This window comes from Pelobates fuscus, chromosome 2 (genome assembly GCF_036172605.1).
Source record: "Pelobates fuscus isolate aPelFus1 chromosome 2, aPelFus1.pri, whole genome shotgun sequence".
NCBI lineage: Eukaryota > Metazoa > Chordata > Amphibia > Anura > Pelobatidae > Pelobates > Pelobates fuscus.
The window spans coordinates 238843193-238861916 of record NC_086318.1 but is presented as its reverse complement, the minus strand read 5'-3'; the positions used below and the strand labels follow the sequence as shown (position 1 = coordinate 238861916).

At 43.3% G+C, this 18724-nt stretch overlaps 1 protein-coding gene across 1 annotated transcript in view; it reads left to right on the top strand.

Moving 5' to 3' along the window:
• Window positions 1-18724, top strand: part of TXLNB (taxilin beta) — a 119931-nt gene that overhangs the window by 29021 nt on the left and 72186 nt on the right. Inside the window, exon 3 of the mRNA XM_063443300.1 lies at window positions 13055-13146. Coding sequence (XP_063299370.1) covers window positions 13055-13146 — 92 coding nt within the window. The remainder of the gene's footprint in view (window positions 1-13054; window positions 13147-18724) is intronic.

Genomic DNA, 18724 nt, shown 5'->3' with positions numbered 1-18724 from the left:
CTACTAACCAGAACAAATACAATAAGCTGTAGTTGTTCTGGTGACTATAGTGTCCCTTTAAGTTTGGAAGCTTAAGAGGGATGTGTGGGAACAAAACTTGTGTGGACTGGCTGACAATAAAATTAGTTTAGGTAATGCAGACGTTGGTCTCTCTAACACTGTGGCATGTCCCCATTCATCTACACTCACTACATACACCTTTTATCTGTCTCAGACTATATACCAGGAACTTCTGCCTGCTAGTAAGAAGGTAAGGAGACAAGTGGACCAGTGAGTGCTAGGGGACAGTCCTTAGAAAGCATTGAGTGAGCGCATCATTAGACGCATTTATGTTAAGCTCAGGGTGCTGCCTGCATAGTATGCCCTTAGTTGGACAGCCTGCATGATTGGCGGGCAGCCTGACATGCATTCATGCCAGGCTGTCCTTCAAATTCTTTGGACAGACATGCCCCCTATTTGGGCATGTTCTCCCCTTTTGGCAGGTCTGGTCACGTGATTCGCACCAGTGGCCACCCTTTTACCCTGCCCATTGACTGCCTGCTTCACTGGACACTGCTGTTAAGGGTTATGGATTTAATTGAAAGATGAAAGATATAAATTAGAGAGAGATTAGCATAGAGTATGTGTTTTCTTATAGCTGCATCCTATGAGTTTCCCTCCAGCACCATCTCCATCAGATACATGACGCTTGGGAGGTATGACTGTTTTAGTGTTTTTGGTCAATAAGATTCCGTAATTAGGCCCATCATAATTGTCAGCACCAGGCCCAGTGTGCTCTTAATCCGGCCCTGACTAAACTGTACAGTTTATCTGCTGTACAGTACTGTATCAGTGATCACTGTGATCAGAGGGCTCTCTGATCAGACTGACTTTTTTTTAGGGTTATTTTTATAGATCTGAAAATAACCCTTTCAGTGTACTGATTGCAGCTGCCTATACTGTGATCAGTACATTTATATTATTTTTTGAGGGCGGGTAGTAGGTGTTAGGCAGGTAGATAATTAATTACCCACTTTAGTATATAAATTAATTAATTTGTCCCCCTAGAATGGCACGTCGCTACTCAGCCGAGGAGGCGTATGCCATTCTGGCAGGCAGTGATAGTGACACTGCAAGACAGTGACACTATCACTGCCTCTGACATTGAGCCTCTGAGTGAGACCTCAAGTGATGGTGCCCCACCACCACTCACAAGAGGACGCTCAGCAAGCCCAATGCCAGGCAGAGACTGGGTGCCTCCAAATATGATGGCCCCAGAAATACCGCCGTTCACTGTTACACCTGGCATCACTGTAACAGTGGACGACTGCGAGCCAATTCGTTTTTTTGAGCTCTTTATGTCAGACGATATATTTGAGCTCATGGCTCAGCAAACGAATTTGTTTGCTATGCAGTATCTCTCTGCACATCCGGGGTCCCATCATGGTCGCAGGAATATGTGGAGACCCACGGATGTCGCAGAGATGAAGCGGTTTTGGGCTTTAACCCTAATGATGGGTATTGTAAAAAAGCCCAGTATCAGGTCCTACTGGAGCAAGCAACGTATCCTGGCTACACCTCTTTTCCCTGAGGTTATGTTGAGGGATCGCTACCTGCAACTGCTGCGATTCCTTCATTTTAATGATAACTCGCTGTGTCCCCCTAGAAACGACCCACTGTTTGACAGGCTATATAAAATTCGGCCCTTTATTCAACTCCTGTCAGACAAATTTTCTGAAAATTATGTCCCCGATAAAGATATTTCAATTGACGAGTCCCTTATGAAATTTAAAGGTCGACTGCTATTTAAGCAATATATTCCATCGAAGCGGTCCCGATATGGCGTTAAATTTTATAAATTATGTGAATCCTGTACTGGTTACACATGGGCGTTTCGCATTTACCAGGGGAAGGATAGCCATCTTGACCCACCAGGATGCCCTGATTCTGTGGGTACAAGTGGCAAGATTGTTTGGGATCTAATCCTTCCCTTGTTGAATAAGGGATATAGGCTATGGGTTGACAATTATTATACCAGTATAGAATTATTTAAAAATTTATATTGTTTTGAAACCCTAGCCTGTGGCACAGTGAGGAAGAATCGCAGGGGTTTCCCCCAAGCCCTGGCAAGTGGCAGAAGCAGTAGAGGTTCCTCTTCAGCTCTCCGCCAGGATGAGTTGCTTGCTCTTCGCTTCAGAGATAGGAAAGATGTATACATGCTGTCTACGATGCATGACGAAAGTACAGTGCCAGTGTCTGTGAGAGGTAGCACTGAGCATCTGGAAAAGCCGAAGTGCATTGTAGACTACAGCAAGTTTATGGGGGGAGTAGACTTGGCTGACCAATGCATACAGCCCTATCTGGTGAACCGAAAAACTAGGACCTGGTACAAGAAAATTGCAATCTACGTGAGCCAGATTGCAATTTTCAATGCCTATGTCCTCTATACAAAAGAGGTCATAGGTAGGCCCTGCCCTTTCCTCGAATTCACATTAAGCATTTTGTCCCGTATGTTATTTACCCAGCCCCCCAATCCCACTTTGGAATCAGGAGATCTCCAAAGACTTTGTGGCAAACACTTCCCTTCCCGAATCCCATCCACCCCTAGTAAAAAAGCTCCCCAAAAAAAGTGCCGTGTTTGCTACAAGAAAGGAGTCCGAAAGGACTCCAGTTTTTATTGTCCAACCTGCCCATCTCTACCCGCCCTCTGCATAACAGACTGTTTCAAAGTCTACCATACAGAGCTGAATTTCTGAATCACTCTGTATGGGACTTTGGCAGTTTGTTTGCTTGATTTACCTGGATTTCTGACCTCGGCTTGTCCTGACTACGCTTTGTTAGCTGCCTGTACCGACCCATTGGCTTGTTTTACCGACTACTCTGAATTCTGGATTCCCCTGACCTTGGCCTGTCCCTGTTTACGCTAGCCATTCTAAAGTGGCTACACCAAACAACTCAAAATACTACATTTGTAGTACTTGAAATGTGACTTCCCAATAAAAAACTGATCACAGGGTTAATGCTGTGATTAGCACTGAAAGGGTTACAAAAAATAGTTTTTTTTTTTCGTTTTTTTTACTTCTCAAACTTTTCGCACAGTGACTCTCTATGTGATATCAAAGATCTATCTGCCTCTCTCTGCCTTCAGATCAAAGTGTATGTGGGGTACTGTTCTATTCATGTGATATAATAAAAACCTGGAAACATGGTACATGTAGGTACTGTTATATTCAAAAGACAGTGTTAAATCAAAATACTAAGTCTCTAGTGCACTAACTAATATCAGGATTATGACATTTCCAGTGAAAATGCTATTTATCTGATTAAAAAGACAAAAATCAAAGTAGAAATCACTACATGGGCCCAGCATTTCTGTTAAAATGGCTAGACCTAACATCTCAAATTATGCCATTTGTTATACTCTGGGGTGCCTACTTTTGAAAATGGTTTGCCATAACGGTGGGAATGTTATTACCCAGGCTGCCATACTCTCTGAAAAGCTACATAGGCCCAGAAAATAATATTGGCAAACTTACAAGCTGAAAGGGCATCTAATATATTTCGCCCTGTGACTTATCAGTAAAATCTGAAATAATAGTACGTGGGGGTACCGTTATATTCAGAAGACAGTGTTAAATCAAAATACCAAGTCTCTAGTGCACTAACTAATATCTGTATTATGACATTTCCAGTGAAAATGCTATTTATCTGATTAAAAAGACAAAAATCAAAGTAGAAATCGCTACATGGGCCCAGCATTTCTGTTAAAATGGCTAGACCTAACATCTCAAATTATGCCATTTGTTATACTCTGGGGTGCCTACTTTTGAAAATGGTTTGCCATAACGGTGGGAATGTTATTACCCAGGCTGCCATGCTCTCTCAAAGGCGAGATAGACCCAGAAAATCACTTTGTTAAATTGCCAACTTTGAAAAGGACATCTAATATTTTTGTCCCCATGACTTCCCCCCCAAAACAGAGAATCTAGTACATGGGGGTACTGTTACATTCAGGAGACAATGTTAAATACAAATAGTGAGGCTTTGTTGCAATAACTCATATCAGGAATATGAAATGTCCTGTGAAAATGGAGTTCATGTGCGTGAAAAAGCACAAATAAAGCTATAACCCCTATGTGGGCCCTTCATTTCTGATAAAGTGGTTAGACCAAACATCTTGCAATGCACCATTTCTTATACTCTGGGTTGCCTACTTTTGAAAATGGTATGCCATAATAGTGGAAATGTTATTACCCAGGCTGCCATGCTCTCTCAAATGCGATATAGGCCCAGAAAATCACTTTGCCAAATTTCAATGTAATAAAGCCTAAATGGATAAGCCGTATATATGACCGTGTAACTTTCCAAAACACCATAAAACCTATACATGGGGGGTACCATGGCGCTCGTGAGACCTCACTGAGCAGAACTAGGAGTGTTTCAGGGCAGTAAACTATATACTAACAATAATATTATCAGTGAAAGTACAGATTTTATGTGAAAAATGCAAAAAAAAACAAACAAACACTAAATTTGGCTAGTGTTTGTGCCCAAGTGGCTACTAGAAAAGACTGGGCATACCCCATTTTGAATACCCTGGGATGTCTACTTTTTCAAATGGTATGCCATGATGGGGTAATTTTCATTTCTTGGCTGCCATACGGTCTCAAAGGCAGCCTGGACACTGCAAACTAATCTGACAAATTTCAAGGTGAAAAAGCATAAATGGATAAGCCGTATATATGACCCTGAAACTTTCCAAAACCCCATAAAACCTATACATGGGGGGTACCATGGCGCTCGTGAGACCTCGCTGAGCAGAACTAGGAGTGTTTCAGGGCAGTAAACTATATACTAACAATAATATTATCAGTGAAAGTACAGATTTTATGTGAAAAATGCAAAAAAAAAAAACAAACACTAAATTTGGCTAGGGTTTGTGCCCAAGTGGCTACTAGAAAAGACTGGGCATACCCCATTTTGAATACCCTGGGATGTCTACTTTTTCAAATGGTATGCCATGATGGGGGTAATTTTCATTTCTTGGCTGCCATACGGTCTCAAAGGCAGCCTGGACACTGCAAACTAATCTGACAAATTTCAAGGTGAAAAAGCATAAATGGATAAGCCGTATATATGACCCTGAAACTTTCCAAAACCCCATAAAACCTATACATGGGGGGTACCATGGCGCTCGTGAGACCTCACTGAGCAGAACTAGGAGTGTTTCAGGGCAGTAAACTATATACCAACAATAATATTATCAGTGAAAGTACAGATTTTATGTGAAAAATGCAAAAAAAACAAACAAACACTAAATTTGGCTAGGGTTTGTGCCCAAGTGGCTACTAGAAAAGACTGGGCATACCCCATTTTGAATACCCTGGGATGTCTACTTTTTCAAATGGTATGCCATGATGGGGGTAATTTTCATTTCTTGGCTGCCATACGGTCTCAAAGGCAGCCTGGACACTGCAAACTAATCTGACAAATTTCAAGGTGAAAAAGCATAAATGGATAAGCCGTATATATGACCCTGAAACTTTTCAAAACCCCATAAAACCTATACATGGGGGGTACCATGGCGCTCGTGAGACCTCACTGAGCAGAACTAGGAGTGTTTCAGGGCAGTAAACTATATACTAACAATAATATTATCAGTGAAAGTACAGATTTTATGTGAAAAATGCAAAAAAAAAAAACAAACACTAAATTTGGCTAGGGTTTGTGCCCAAGTGGCTACTAAAAAAGACTGGGCATACCCCATTTTGAATACCCTGGGATGTCTACTTTTTCAAATGGTATGCCATGATGGGGGTAATTTTCATTTCTTGGCTGCCATACGGTCTCAAAGGCAGCCTGGACACTGCAAACTAATCTGACAAATTTCAAGGTGAAAAAGCATAAATGGATAAGCCGTATATATGACCCTGAAACTTTTCAAAACCCCATAAAACCTATACATGGGGGGTACCATGGCGCTCGTGAGACCTCACTGAGCAGAACTAGGAGTGTTTCAGGGCAGTAAACTATATACTAACAATAATATTATCAGTGAAAGTACAGATTTTATGTGAAAAATGCAAAAAAAACAAACAAACACTAAATTTGGCTAGGGTTTGTGCCCAAGTGGCTACTAGAAAAGACTGGGCATACCCCATTTTGAATACCCTGGGATGTCTACTTTTTCAAATGGTATGCCATGATGGGGGTAATTTTCATTTCTTGGCTGCCATACGGTCTCAAAGGCAGCCTGGACACTGCAAACTAATCTGACAAATTTCAAGGTGAAAAAGCATAAATGGATAAGCCGTATATATGACCCTGAAACTTTTCAAAACCCCATAAAACCTATACATGGGGGGTACCATGGCGCTCGTGAGACCTCACTGAGCAGAACTAGGAGTGTTTCAGGGCAGTAAACTATATACAGTGGGACCTCGGTTTACGAATTTAATGCGTTCTCCGGGACGTTTCGTATTGCGAAAAATTCGTAAACCGAAACACGGTTTCCCATAGGAATGCATTGAAAACCAATTAATGCGTTCCGGAGGTGAGAAAAAAGTCAAATAAAGTATTTTATCTGTTCAAAACTCTTTATAAAGTGCACGTTAAAGGCATAAATACTGTACAGGGACATGATTAATCAACCAATAACATTTCAAACATCCAACTTTATGTTTTAAAACATCACACATCAACACACAGTAAAAGGCATGCAAACAACTAAGCTCAGCTCCCTACCTTTCCACTTCTTGAGATCCACCAAAAAGGCTCCAAAACCTGCTGCAAATGGCTCCAAAAGGCTCCAAAACTTGCTGAAAATGGCTCCAAAAGGCTCCACAAGGCTCCACAACTTGCTGTAAATGGCTCCAAAAGGCTCCACAACTTGCTGCAAATGGCTCCAAAAGGCTCCACAACTTGCTGCAAGTGGCTTCAAAAGGCTCCACAACTTGCTGAAAATGGCTCCAAAAGGCTCCACAACTTGCTGCAAGTGGCTTCAAAAGGCTCCACAACTTGCTGAAAATGGCTCCAAAAGGCTCCACAAGGCTCCACAACTTGCTGCAAATGGCTCCAAAACCTCTCCAACACCTCCACACTACACACTCACGTGCTACCCACACTTCAGTATGCAGGGGGCGGAGCTATAAACTGGGACACTTGTTTTGTATTGCGAAAAAAATACGTAAACCGAGGCATTTTTTTAAATGAATTTTTATACGTAAACCGAATTTTTCGTTTACCGAGGCATTCGTTAACCGAGGTTCCACTGTACTAACAATAATATTATCAGTGAAAGTACAGATTTTATGTGAAAAATGCAAAAAAAAAAAAAAAACACTAAATTTGGCTAGGGTTTGTGCCCAAGTGGCTACTAAAAAAGACTGGGCATACCCCATTTTGAATACCCTGGGATGTCTACTTTTTCAAATGGTATGCCATGATGGGGGTAATTTTCATTTCTTGGCTGCCATACGGTCTCAAAGGCAGCCTGGACACTGCAAACTAATCTGACAAATTTCAAGGTGAAAAAGCATAAATGGATAAGCCGTATATATGACCCTGAAACTTTTCAAAACCCCATAAAACCTATACATGGGGGGTACCATGGCGCTCGTGAGACCTCACTGAGCAGAACTAGGAGTGTTTCAGGGCAGTAAACTATATACTAACAATAATATTATCAGTGAAAGTACAGATTTTATGTGAAAAATGCAAAAAAAACAAACAAACACTAAATTTGGCTAGGGTTTGTGCCCAAGTGGCTACTAGAAAAGACTGGGCATACCCCATTTTGAATACCCTGGGATGTCTACTTTTTCAAATGGTATGCCATGATGGGGGTAATTTTCATTTCTTGGCTGCCATACGGTCTCAAAGGCAGCCTGGACACTGCAAACTAATCTGACAAATTTCAAGGTGAAAAAGCATAAATGGATAAGCCGTATATATGACCCTGAAACTTTTCAAAACCCCATAAAACCTATACATGGGGGGTACCATGGCGCTCGTGAGACCTCACTGAGCAGAACTAGGAGTGTTTCAGGGCAGTAAACTATATACTAACAATAATATTATCAGTGAAAGTACAGATTTTATGTGAAAAATGCAAAAAAAAAAACCAAACACTAAATTTGGCTAGGGTTTGTGCCCAAGTGGCTACTAAAAAAGACTGGGCATACCCCATTTTGAATACCCTGGGATGTCTACTTTTTCAAATGGTATGCCATGATGGGGGTAATTTTCATTTCTTGGCTGCCATACGGTCTCAAAGGCAGCCTGGACACTGCAAACTAATCTGACAAATTTCAAGGTGAAAAAGCATAAATGGATAAGCCGTATATATGACCCTGAAACTTTCCAAAACCCCATAAAACCTATACATGGGGGGTACCATGGCGCTCGTGAGACATCACTGAGCAGAACTAGGAGTGTTTCAGGGCAGTAAACTATATACTAACAATAATATTATCAGTGAAAGTACAGATTTTATGTAAAAAAAAGAAAACACAAAAAAAAACGCTAACTTTGGCTAGGGTTTGTGCCCAAGTGGCTACTACAAAAGACTGTCCATACCCCATTTTGAATACCCTGGGATGTCTACTTTTTCAAATGGTATGCCATGATGGGGGTAATTTTCATTTCTGGGCTGCCATACGGTCTAAAAGGCAACCTAGGTCACTCAAACCAATCTGTCAAATTTCTATGCAGAAAATAAAATAATGGACAAGTCGTATATTTGACCCTGTAACTTTCCAAAACCCCATAAAACCTATACATGGGGGGTACTGTTTTACTCGTGAGACATTTCTGAATACAAATATGTATGTTTTATTGCAGGAAAACCGAATAGTATTCTGACATTAACAGTTAAATTGCCATGCTGAAATTGAAAAATAACAAGATTTCATAATTTTTTCAAGTTTTTTAGATTTTATTCATATAAAATGGAGTTCCATACATGAATGTTTGATATTAAATGAAAGCCCTGTTTCCCCTGAACAAAATGATATATAATAAGTGTGGGTGCACTTAGTATGAAAGAGGTAAATTATTGTTGAACAGACATATAGTAAAATTCTGTGGTTTGTTTACATTTTTTTTGGATCACAACTTGTACATTTGGCTGCGGTCTTAAGGGGTTAAACTGTGTTCATTTTTTAAACCAACAAAAAGCTATTTGCAAGCACTATTGCAGGGCTCCCAACTACACCAATTAAGGAAGGACACTACTGACTTCAGGGCCCAGTCTCATCATCTTATCTTGTCCTCTGGTGTCCTGCAACCAGGAACATGGTGAAACTGTCCCCAGCCAGCACTGCACAAGTGCACCACTGAATGCACTAGGATCATGCAGAGTGCCCATCAGTAGTCCTCTCTGCATGGTTTGACCTGTGTGGATCTGGCCAGAAGATATCAGTCAGTGTGTGTTCATACCAATTGTGTGGGTTTCCCTGCTCCCTTTCTTGTCTGGTCTGTATATTTTGGACAAACATGCACATCATGGCCCGCTTACCCACTCTTCTGCATGCATACCGCTCCAAATAATCCCTAGTTAATGAAGTGCTAAAATATGGGAAATAATCTATTTTAAAAAGATCAGCTGTGGTATCTCTTTAAACCTTAAGATTAAAAATTTTATTCTCAGCTAAGTCCATGATTACCTGGAACGTTTAACAAGTTAATTAATGCATTGCAAACCCATTGTGTACATTGAAATTGCATAGCATGAGAAGCTTTATGGATGCATGATCTCTCTGGATTGAAGTCAGATTGTTTTGTTGTTTTATTTTGTAGCTAAGGACTTCAGCTGGATTTTAAAATCCACTTTTTTGTTGTTGATTGTTTTAATACTTGTTTTAAGTATTAATTATTTTATAGTCACCCCTGATAATCTTGTATACTAATAGGAGCATTTCAGTCATTAAAGAAATTGATGAAAGGCAATTTTGCCTTGTGCTATAGAGACTTGTTTTACTGTAATGTACTTACGTTGTCTGCTCATTCATCTGCTGGTAATAGTCATAGGACATAAGTAGCAATATACTTGTTTTCTCAACAGAAGTGCATTCAAATGGAAGACCACAGTGTAAAGTGGTATGTGGGTAGATTACTCAATGTGACTACTTTTTTCTTGAGAGATTCCCTCTAGAAACTCTCGGACAAAGTGGCTAAGTATGCACTTGTTTAAACAAGGTATAGAATAAAAGTGCAGCAGTATACTTCCCATGGGAAATACAGGGAACTCAACCTCAAACTCCTCTGCAAAATGTGTCCCTGATTGGAGTCGAGGAGAAAGATTATTGTGTTCATTAAAATGTTGCCATTTAATAATGGAGGAGTGCTGGATCATCATTCATTTATTGGATTCTTTGTACTGGTATGAACTTTTAAATGTGTATTCACTCTTTAATTTTGTGCGTAAAAAAGGGATAGAAAATATTAGGAAATAAGATGACCATGATGTATTATTAACAATATCTTGTAATGTGTAGAACTGTGTGAAGCTTGGAGGAAGCTGTCCTTATCTTTCATTATGGAAAGTCCATCAAAAAGTGTGTTCAGTTTAATTAAACTGTCCATCTTTAATCTTAGTGAAGGTGGACAAGCCTGAGATATGCTTTCTAAAAGCATAAGGGACAAATCCATAGCAGCTGAAAAATGCTTTTGTAGAAAATAGTGGTTGGCATTTTTTATTCTTGATAACAAGAGAGTGAGATGATCCTCAGAGTGAGTACAATTGGGTCTGGTACTTGCTGTTGGGCTGTTTTCTTCAATCTGCATAGAAACAGCATCATCAATGAATCAAATATGATTATGATATTTTGTTCCACATGCCTAAAAATTCAAAGAACTATTTCTCAATCCAATAGGTTCCTTCAAGTTTATCTTAGTAATCATGATGACTCTATTCTTGAAATTATAGACCAAAACCAGTGAATAGTTTTCATAAACTGCTTGGGCACTGTGGCTTATTCTCAGTTCTATCAGTCTACAAGATACAGCAGGATATGGTCTAAGTATTACTGATAGTGTTCTTTATGGAAGACTCCTTGCATTTTACAAAGTCAGGCAGCTTGTAGGCACATTGCAATAGAAGGATTATGTATTATTTGTAATCTCAAGAAAATTATGGACATCTATGATGCCTCGAGGTACAAGGCAACTGCTGACAGTATTCAGCTTCTATTTCACTCCATTATCAACACTTGGAAAGAATTAGTCAATGTTACAGTTGTTTTGTAAAAAGAAAAAGCAGTACCTGCTTAAGCTGGCCTATATACTTATCTTGTGTCTATGTGTACTTGTATATTTGTGAATGGTATAAAGTAATAATTTTCTACCTGGAAACAAATAAGAAAATGCTATTTAAAAAGTTGCATAAATGCTCATTAACAATGCTCCTGGATATGCAGTCTGCCCACAAAGATGCAGTGTAGTGTAGAGTAGTTGCAGTGTTTAGTGGATGCAGTGTGAGTGTGTATGTAGCGTAGTTGCAGTGTTCAGTAGATGCAGTGTATATGTAGAGTAGTTGCAGCATTTAGTGGATGCTGTTTGTATGTAAAGTAGTTGCAGTGTTTAGTGGATGCCGTGTGTGTGTATATTAGATGCAGTGTGTGTAGTGGATGCAGTGTGTGTGATGGATGCAGTGTGTGATTGTGGTGTATTCAGTGTGTATATCGTGTATGCAATGTGTGGAAAGTGGATGCAGTGTGTATAGTGTATGTAGTGTGTGTAGTGGATGAAGTGTGTGTGTAGTGGATGTAGTGTGTGTGTGTGTAAAGTGGCTGTAGTGTGTGTGTAGTAGATGAGGTGCGTGTTTGTGTCGTGGATGCATAGTATGTGTGTATAGTGGATGCAGTCTGTGTGTAGTGGATGCAGTGTGTGTATAGTTCAGAAGTGCTCAAAAGTTAGATCCCCAGATGTTCTAAAACTACAACTTTCATTATGCTTTGCCATTCTAAAGATATGCAAAGCATCATGGGAGTTGTAGTTCTTCAATAGAGCTTCGATGATCAGGATCAACCTTTTGGGCACCCCTGGTATAGCAGATGCAATATGTGTACTATGTAGATGCAGTGTTTGTGTAGTGGATGCAGTGTGTTTGTGTGTGTGTGTGTGTATAGTGGATGCAGTGTTTGTGTAGTGGATGTTGTGCGTATGTAATTATGTGTGGTAAGATAGGGGCAGGGAGCCCTATTTTTTTATTTAAAAAAAATATATATTCATTTTTTATTCATGCCCCCCCCTCTCTGGCCACTGTAAGAAGAGGGAGGGTGGACATTACACTTGCTGGTTGTCCGTGCATTTATAGTTAGAGACATCAGTTTCCACCTCTGGCATGCAGCAGGTCCTCACCCTCTCTCTCGAGCCTGACATGCATGCCGCATTGAAGCATTTCATAGTAACCCCACATGGTAATGCTTTGACAAGAAAACCTGTCAGAGGTGGAGTCTCCTGGGCCTACTCTTCACTATGAAAGTCTGCAGTGACCTGGGCCTCAGAGGAGCATACATAGAGATATACTATTTGGGCCCCTGGGCAGTCCGGGCTGTGCATGCATGTTGGGTGTACCCCTCTGATGGTGGCCCTGGTCTTGACCAATGGGTAAAGAACCACTGCACTAGGACAATTTAGAACCTCAAGACTGCTTATTTTGGGCATCACAAATGATGAAAGTAATATCATTGGCATCCCTACCCACTCCTGACCTGATTTCATACCTCCTAAATTGATTTAGCTAGCAAGACATATATAGGAAATGTTCCTAGTGCTCTATAAAATAATACGATGACATGGTATTTCCATGACCATATACTTTTTGTTTTCTGAGTTTGTAATTATTAATAATTTGGATATGGATCAATGAAAATCTTACCATATAGAACAGTACTCAAATAAATTACCAAAATAGACAATGGTGATCGTTATTACAATAAAAAATTGCAAACCAGTTATCTCTTGATCTATGCATGCTGAATATTTTCTGCTTTTAAAGTTATACAAAGCAGACAAGGCTAAATATGCATTGCTTTTTTTTCTGATATGTTTTAACACAAACTATTTCTCTTAGGAAAAGAGGCTGCAATGTTCATACAAAGCTTAAGCAAGTTAAACACACCAGAGGAGAAATTTGAAGTTTTGACTAAGAAGTATGCGGAGATGGTGGGTACTATATGCTTTTAATAAACTTCACGTTCGCTTTAGATCTAAATATCGTTTTATTGTAGTTAACAATAGAAATACTAAGTGAATGTAAATTCTCATACTATGTAATTTTTTCTTCAACATAATTATTTTTTTCTTGTTATGGCGATATATTGTTTAGATTTATTTAACACAGTAAATATATTTAGGAATGTACTTCACTATAATTCTAATTGACATGCAGAATTGTCAACTCATATTGACTGAAACACAAAAATGAGCAGAATAGATGCTTGCAATATTATTGGTTTTATTTACAAAATGCATTTATTTAGAAGAAGTTTAGGTTATTTTGTAAATATGATTTTTATTTTTATTTTACCTTGACAAAGATAGAAAGGCATAAGTCAATTAGACTCGCAGGTCTATGCGTTGTCTATAAAGCTTGAATAACAGTTATAACGCGGGCGTGCAGGCCCATCAACAAGGTGGACTCGCAGGTCCATTGTAGCTTCAGTTATAGGGACCTATTACATATGGGCCCTTTGGCCATTCTTCAATATTTTATCTTTTGTCAACCTATACTTTGATGTGGATGTCGTCAAGAATTTCAACAGGTATAACCAACATTGCGGACGCGCAGGTCCAAGTAATAAAGAGCAAAGAAATATTCCGGTCTTATGTAAGACACCTATACGTAGTCATGTTTCAATGGTATTGGACCCACGGGTCCTTAAAGGGACTCTATAGTCACCATATAAAAGCAAGAAAGACAGGTCCCCCAGCCTTCCTTCTTGCTTTTATATGAACTTTCATTCATTAAAAAAAAAAAATCGGTGTTTTTATATTAAAAACTTACCTCCGTTCCAGCGCCGAGCTCCCCGCTAGGCCGCGCCCCCTTTTTCGTCAAAATGACGAAATCGCGGGGCCCAATGGGACGGCTTCGCGCTGGACCAATCGCGTTCTTCATAGAGCGGCATTGAATGCCGCCCTATGAAGAACCTGAGCGCTTTACCGCGCATGTGCGCGGAATGCGCGTTCGCGAGCTGAGCTGTCTGACTGACAGCTCAGCTCGCTTTCTAAAATTATCAATAATAATTTAGGGCCCCCACCCGCCCTGTGCGGCGGGTGGGGGCCCTAAAATTATCAATGAGGGGGGGGACCTACTGTCCCACCCCCGGCCCCCACCCCTGTGCGGCGGGTGGGGGCCCTAAAATTATCAATGAGGGGGGGGACCTACTGTCCCCCCCCCGGCCCCCACCCCTGTGCGGCGGGTGGGGGCCCTAGAATTATCAATGAGGGGGGGACCTACTGTCCCCCCCCGGCCCCCACCCCTGTGCGGCGGGTGGGGGCCCTAAAATTATCAATGAGGGGGGGGGACCTACTGTCCCCCCCCCGGCCCCCACCCCTGTGCGGCGGGTGGGGGCCCTAAAATTATCAATGAGGGGGGGACCTACTGTCCCCCCCCGGCCCCCACCCCTGAGCGGCGGGTGGGGGCCCTACAATTATCAATGAGGGGGGGGACCTACTGCCCCCCCCCGGCCCCCACCCCTGAGCGGCGGGTGGGGGCCCTAAAATGATCAATAAGGGGGGGGACCTACTGTCCCCCCCCCGGCCCCCACCCCTGTGCGGCGGGTGGGGGCCCTAAAATTATCAATAAGGGGGGGGGACCTACTGTCCCCCCCCCCCCCGGCCCCCACCCCTGAGCGGCGGGTGGGGGCCCTAAAATTATCAATAAGGGGGGGGGACCTATTGTCCCCCCCCGGCCCCCACCCCTGAGCGGTGGGTGGGGGCCCTAAATACAAAGGGGGGGGGACCCTAGTTAACCCTCCCCCCAAAAAAAAAATATCTCCCTACCTACCCCCCTCACCCTAAAAATAATGAGGGGGGACCATTAACTAAAAACCTGTAAAAAAATGAGATAAAATCAACTTACCATTCAATGTTTTCTTTCTTCTAAAATTTTCTTTCTTCAGCCCCAAAAAAGGCCAAATAAAAATCCATAATAACCGACGCAATTAAAAAAAAAAAAAAAAAAACCGAGCGCAAAAAAAAATAATCCATCTTCACCCATGGAGGGCTCCGCGCAGACTGAGCTCCGTAGGGCGGGGGAAGGCTTATAAAGCCTTGCCCCGCCCTGCAATTAGGCTAAGAACACTCTGATTGGTGGGTTTAAGCCAATCAGAGTGCTCTTTGTCATTTTACAAGCGTGGGAAAGTTCTTTGGAATTTTCCCACACTTGTAAAATGACACAGAGCACTGTGATTGGATGGATTTCAAGCCATCCAATCACAGTGCTCTGTGTCATTTTACAAGCGTGGGAAAGTTCTTTGGAATTTTCCCACGCTTGTAAAATGACAAAGAGCACTGTGATTGGATGGATTTCAAGCCATCCAATCACCGTGCTCTGTGTCATTTTACAAGCGTGGGAAAGTTCTTTGGAATTTTCCCACGCTTGTAAAATGACAAAGAGCACTGTGATTGGATGGATTTCAAGCCATCCAATCACAGTGCTCTTTGTCATTTTACAAGCGTGGGAAAGTTCTTTTGAATTTTCCCACGCTTGTAAAATGACACAGAGCAATGTGATTGGATGGCTTGAAATCCATCCAATCACAGTGCTCTGTGTCATTTTACAAGCGTGGGAAAATTCCAAAGAACTTTCCCACGCTTGTAAAATGACAAAGAGCACTGTGATTGGATGGATTTCAAGCCATCCAATCACAGTGCTCTGTGTCATTTTACAAGCGTGGGAAAATTCCAAAGAACTTTCCCACGCTTGTAAAATGACAAAGAGCACTCTGATTGGCTTAAACCCACCAATCAGAGTGTTCTTAGCCTAATTGCAGGGCGGGGCAAGGCTTTATAAGCCTTCCCCCGCCCTGCGGAGCTCAGTCTGCGCGGAGCCCTCCATGGGTGAAGATGGATTATTTTTTTTGCGCTCGGGTTTTTTTTTTTTTTTTTTTTATTGCGTCGGTTATTATGGATTTTTATTTGGCCTTTTTTGGGGCTGAAGAAAGAAGATTTTAGAAGAAAGAAAACATCGAATGGTAAGTTGTTTTTATCTTATTTTTTTTTTCTTTACAGGTTTTTAGTTAAAGGGTCCCCCCTCATTATTTTTAGGGTGAGGGGGTAGGTAGGGAGATAAGTTTTTTTTTTTTGGGGGGGGGGGGGGGGAGAGGGTTAACTAGGGTCCCCACCCCCTTTGTATTTAGGGCCCCCACCCACCGCTCAGGGGTGGGGGCCGGGGGGGGACAATAGGTCCCCCCCTATTGATAATTTTAGGGCCCCCACCCACCGCTCAGGGGTGGGGGCCGGGGGGGGGCAGTAGGTCCCCCCCCCTTATTGTGAATTTTAGGGCCCCCACCCGCCGCACAGGGGTGGGGGCCGGGGGGGGACAGTAGGTCCCCCCCCTATTGTGAATTTTAGGGCCCCCACCCACCGCTCAGGGGTGGGGGCCGGGGGGGGGGCAGTAGGTCCCCCCCCTTATTGTGAATTTTAGGGCCCCCACCCACCGCTCAGGGGTGGGGGCCGGGGGGGGGGGCAGTAGGCCCCCCCCCTTATTGTGAATTTTAGGGCCCCCACCCGCCGCACAGGGGTGGGGGCCGGGGGGGGGCAGTATGTCCCCCCCTTATTTTTTATTTTAAGGCCCCCACCCACCGCACAGGGGTGGGGGCCGGGGGGGGACAATAGGTCCCCCCTTATTGATAATTTTAGTGCCCCCACCCGCCGCACAGGGGTGGGGGCCGGGGGGGCAGTATGTGCCACCCTTATTTTTAGGGCCCCCACTCACCGCTCAGGGGTGGGGGCCGGGGGGGGGGGGGAGGAGAGTAGGTCCGTCCCCCCCCTCCCTTCAACCACTATTGTGGCCAGACAGCATCCCTGTGGGTTCGGGCTTCAGCTGTCAGCTGAAGCCACGCCCACAGCAGTGCTGACAGGCTGTCAGCACACAAAGCGCGTTCACAGTGCTTTGTGTGCTGATAGCCCGTCTGATGCATTCACCCAGAATGCATCGGACGAGAGGCCTTTTTAGGGCCTCTGAACTCGGAAGTCCCTCTGGTGGCCGTCTGATTGACTGCAACAAGAGGTGTTCCAAGCTTCCAATGTAAACACTGCATTTTCTCAGAAAATACAGTGCTTACAAGAAAAAGGCTCCGGGTAGCTGTAGCACTCACCTAAACAACCTCATTAAGCTGAAGTTGTTCAGGTGACTATAGTGTCCCTTTAATTGTGTACGATATGCTAGGCGTACCCCCGACTTCCCAGTGCTCGTGCTATTCCCGGGTTTAGCGGTAGTCTTGGGGTTTTCGTTAGGGGTCTCTTGTGTTAAGGGTGGGTGACCCTCGTCATGGGAGAGGGGGGGGGGGGAGAGGCAAAGCATAGTGTTTCTTGGGGCTGCTTGCACCTCTGGCTATATTGGTCGGTCTGCGTCTCCCGTTCCCTTTCCTTTGATCGTCTACCCCTCATTGGTGTCTCTCTGTTGTGTGTGCTCCGGTTCCACGGTTCAGAATGTCTTCCCCCTCCCATGCCAGAGTGTCTGGGATCCCACCCCGTCTTACATCTGCATCCCCTAGTCCACCCTGCCTTATGTATCATGTTTGAGTCTGTCTATCCGTGGTGTCTCCTCTATCAGTTCCGTTTCTGTGCATGCGTGTCCTCGCCCCCCGGCCCGTTGGGAGGGGGGGAGACGGGAGGGGGGGAGGGGGAGGAGAGGGGGGGAGGGGGGACAGGGGGGGGGTCTCTTCCATTCTAGCAGAAAACCGGTCTGTGTTCGTCTAGTGTAACATATGCTGGAAGTCCAGCTTTCCGGTAGTCACTATCCAGTGTGTCCATATCATCTGGTATGTCTGTGATTTCCCTTCTGCCTGTAGGGAGAGCTCCTCTAGTGTTCTGAGTTCCTCCATTCGTTGGAACCATGTTCCCATTGATGGGGCGGTCTGTTTTTTCCAATAGATGGGGATGAGGCTTTTAGCCACATTAAGTATTCTGATCGTGAGGGTTTTTTTATATAGTGATGCTTTGAGAGTAGTGTGGTGTAGTAGGAACGTTGCAGGGTCCTTCGGTGGCGGGGTGTCTGTGAATCTCTTAATGATGTTATATATGTGTTCCCAGAATGGTTGAATGAGTGGGCAGTCCCACCATATGTGAAGGAAGGTACCTGTATGTCTTGCGCATCTCCAGCATGTGTCGTCTGTCGTGGGGTCATATATGTGTGTTTGATACGGAGTGCGGTACCATAGAGTCAGGATTTTGTAAGCCGTCTCCTGCGTCCCGCTGGACGGTGCGCAGTGTAGTGTGAGGGTGCACATCTTGTCCCATTGGGCAGGTGTGAAGGTTGTGTTTAGTGCCACTTCCCATTTCCCCATGAAGCTCGGGGGCGGCCTTCTCAGCTGCATGAGCATGCCATAAAGCGTGGACAGACCTTTTGTCAAAGGGTCAGGGTCCATACAACACCCGTGGTAGAATGTTCATCTTAAGAACTCCCACCCTCCCTAACCATGAAAGCCGCACCTGCTCCCATTCTTTGAGGTCTTTCTGAATGGTGTCCAGCAGTGGCTGGAAGTTGGGCGCGTAAAGTTGGGCGAGATCTTTCGTG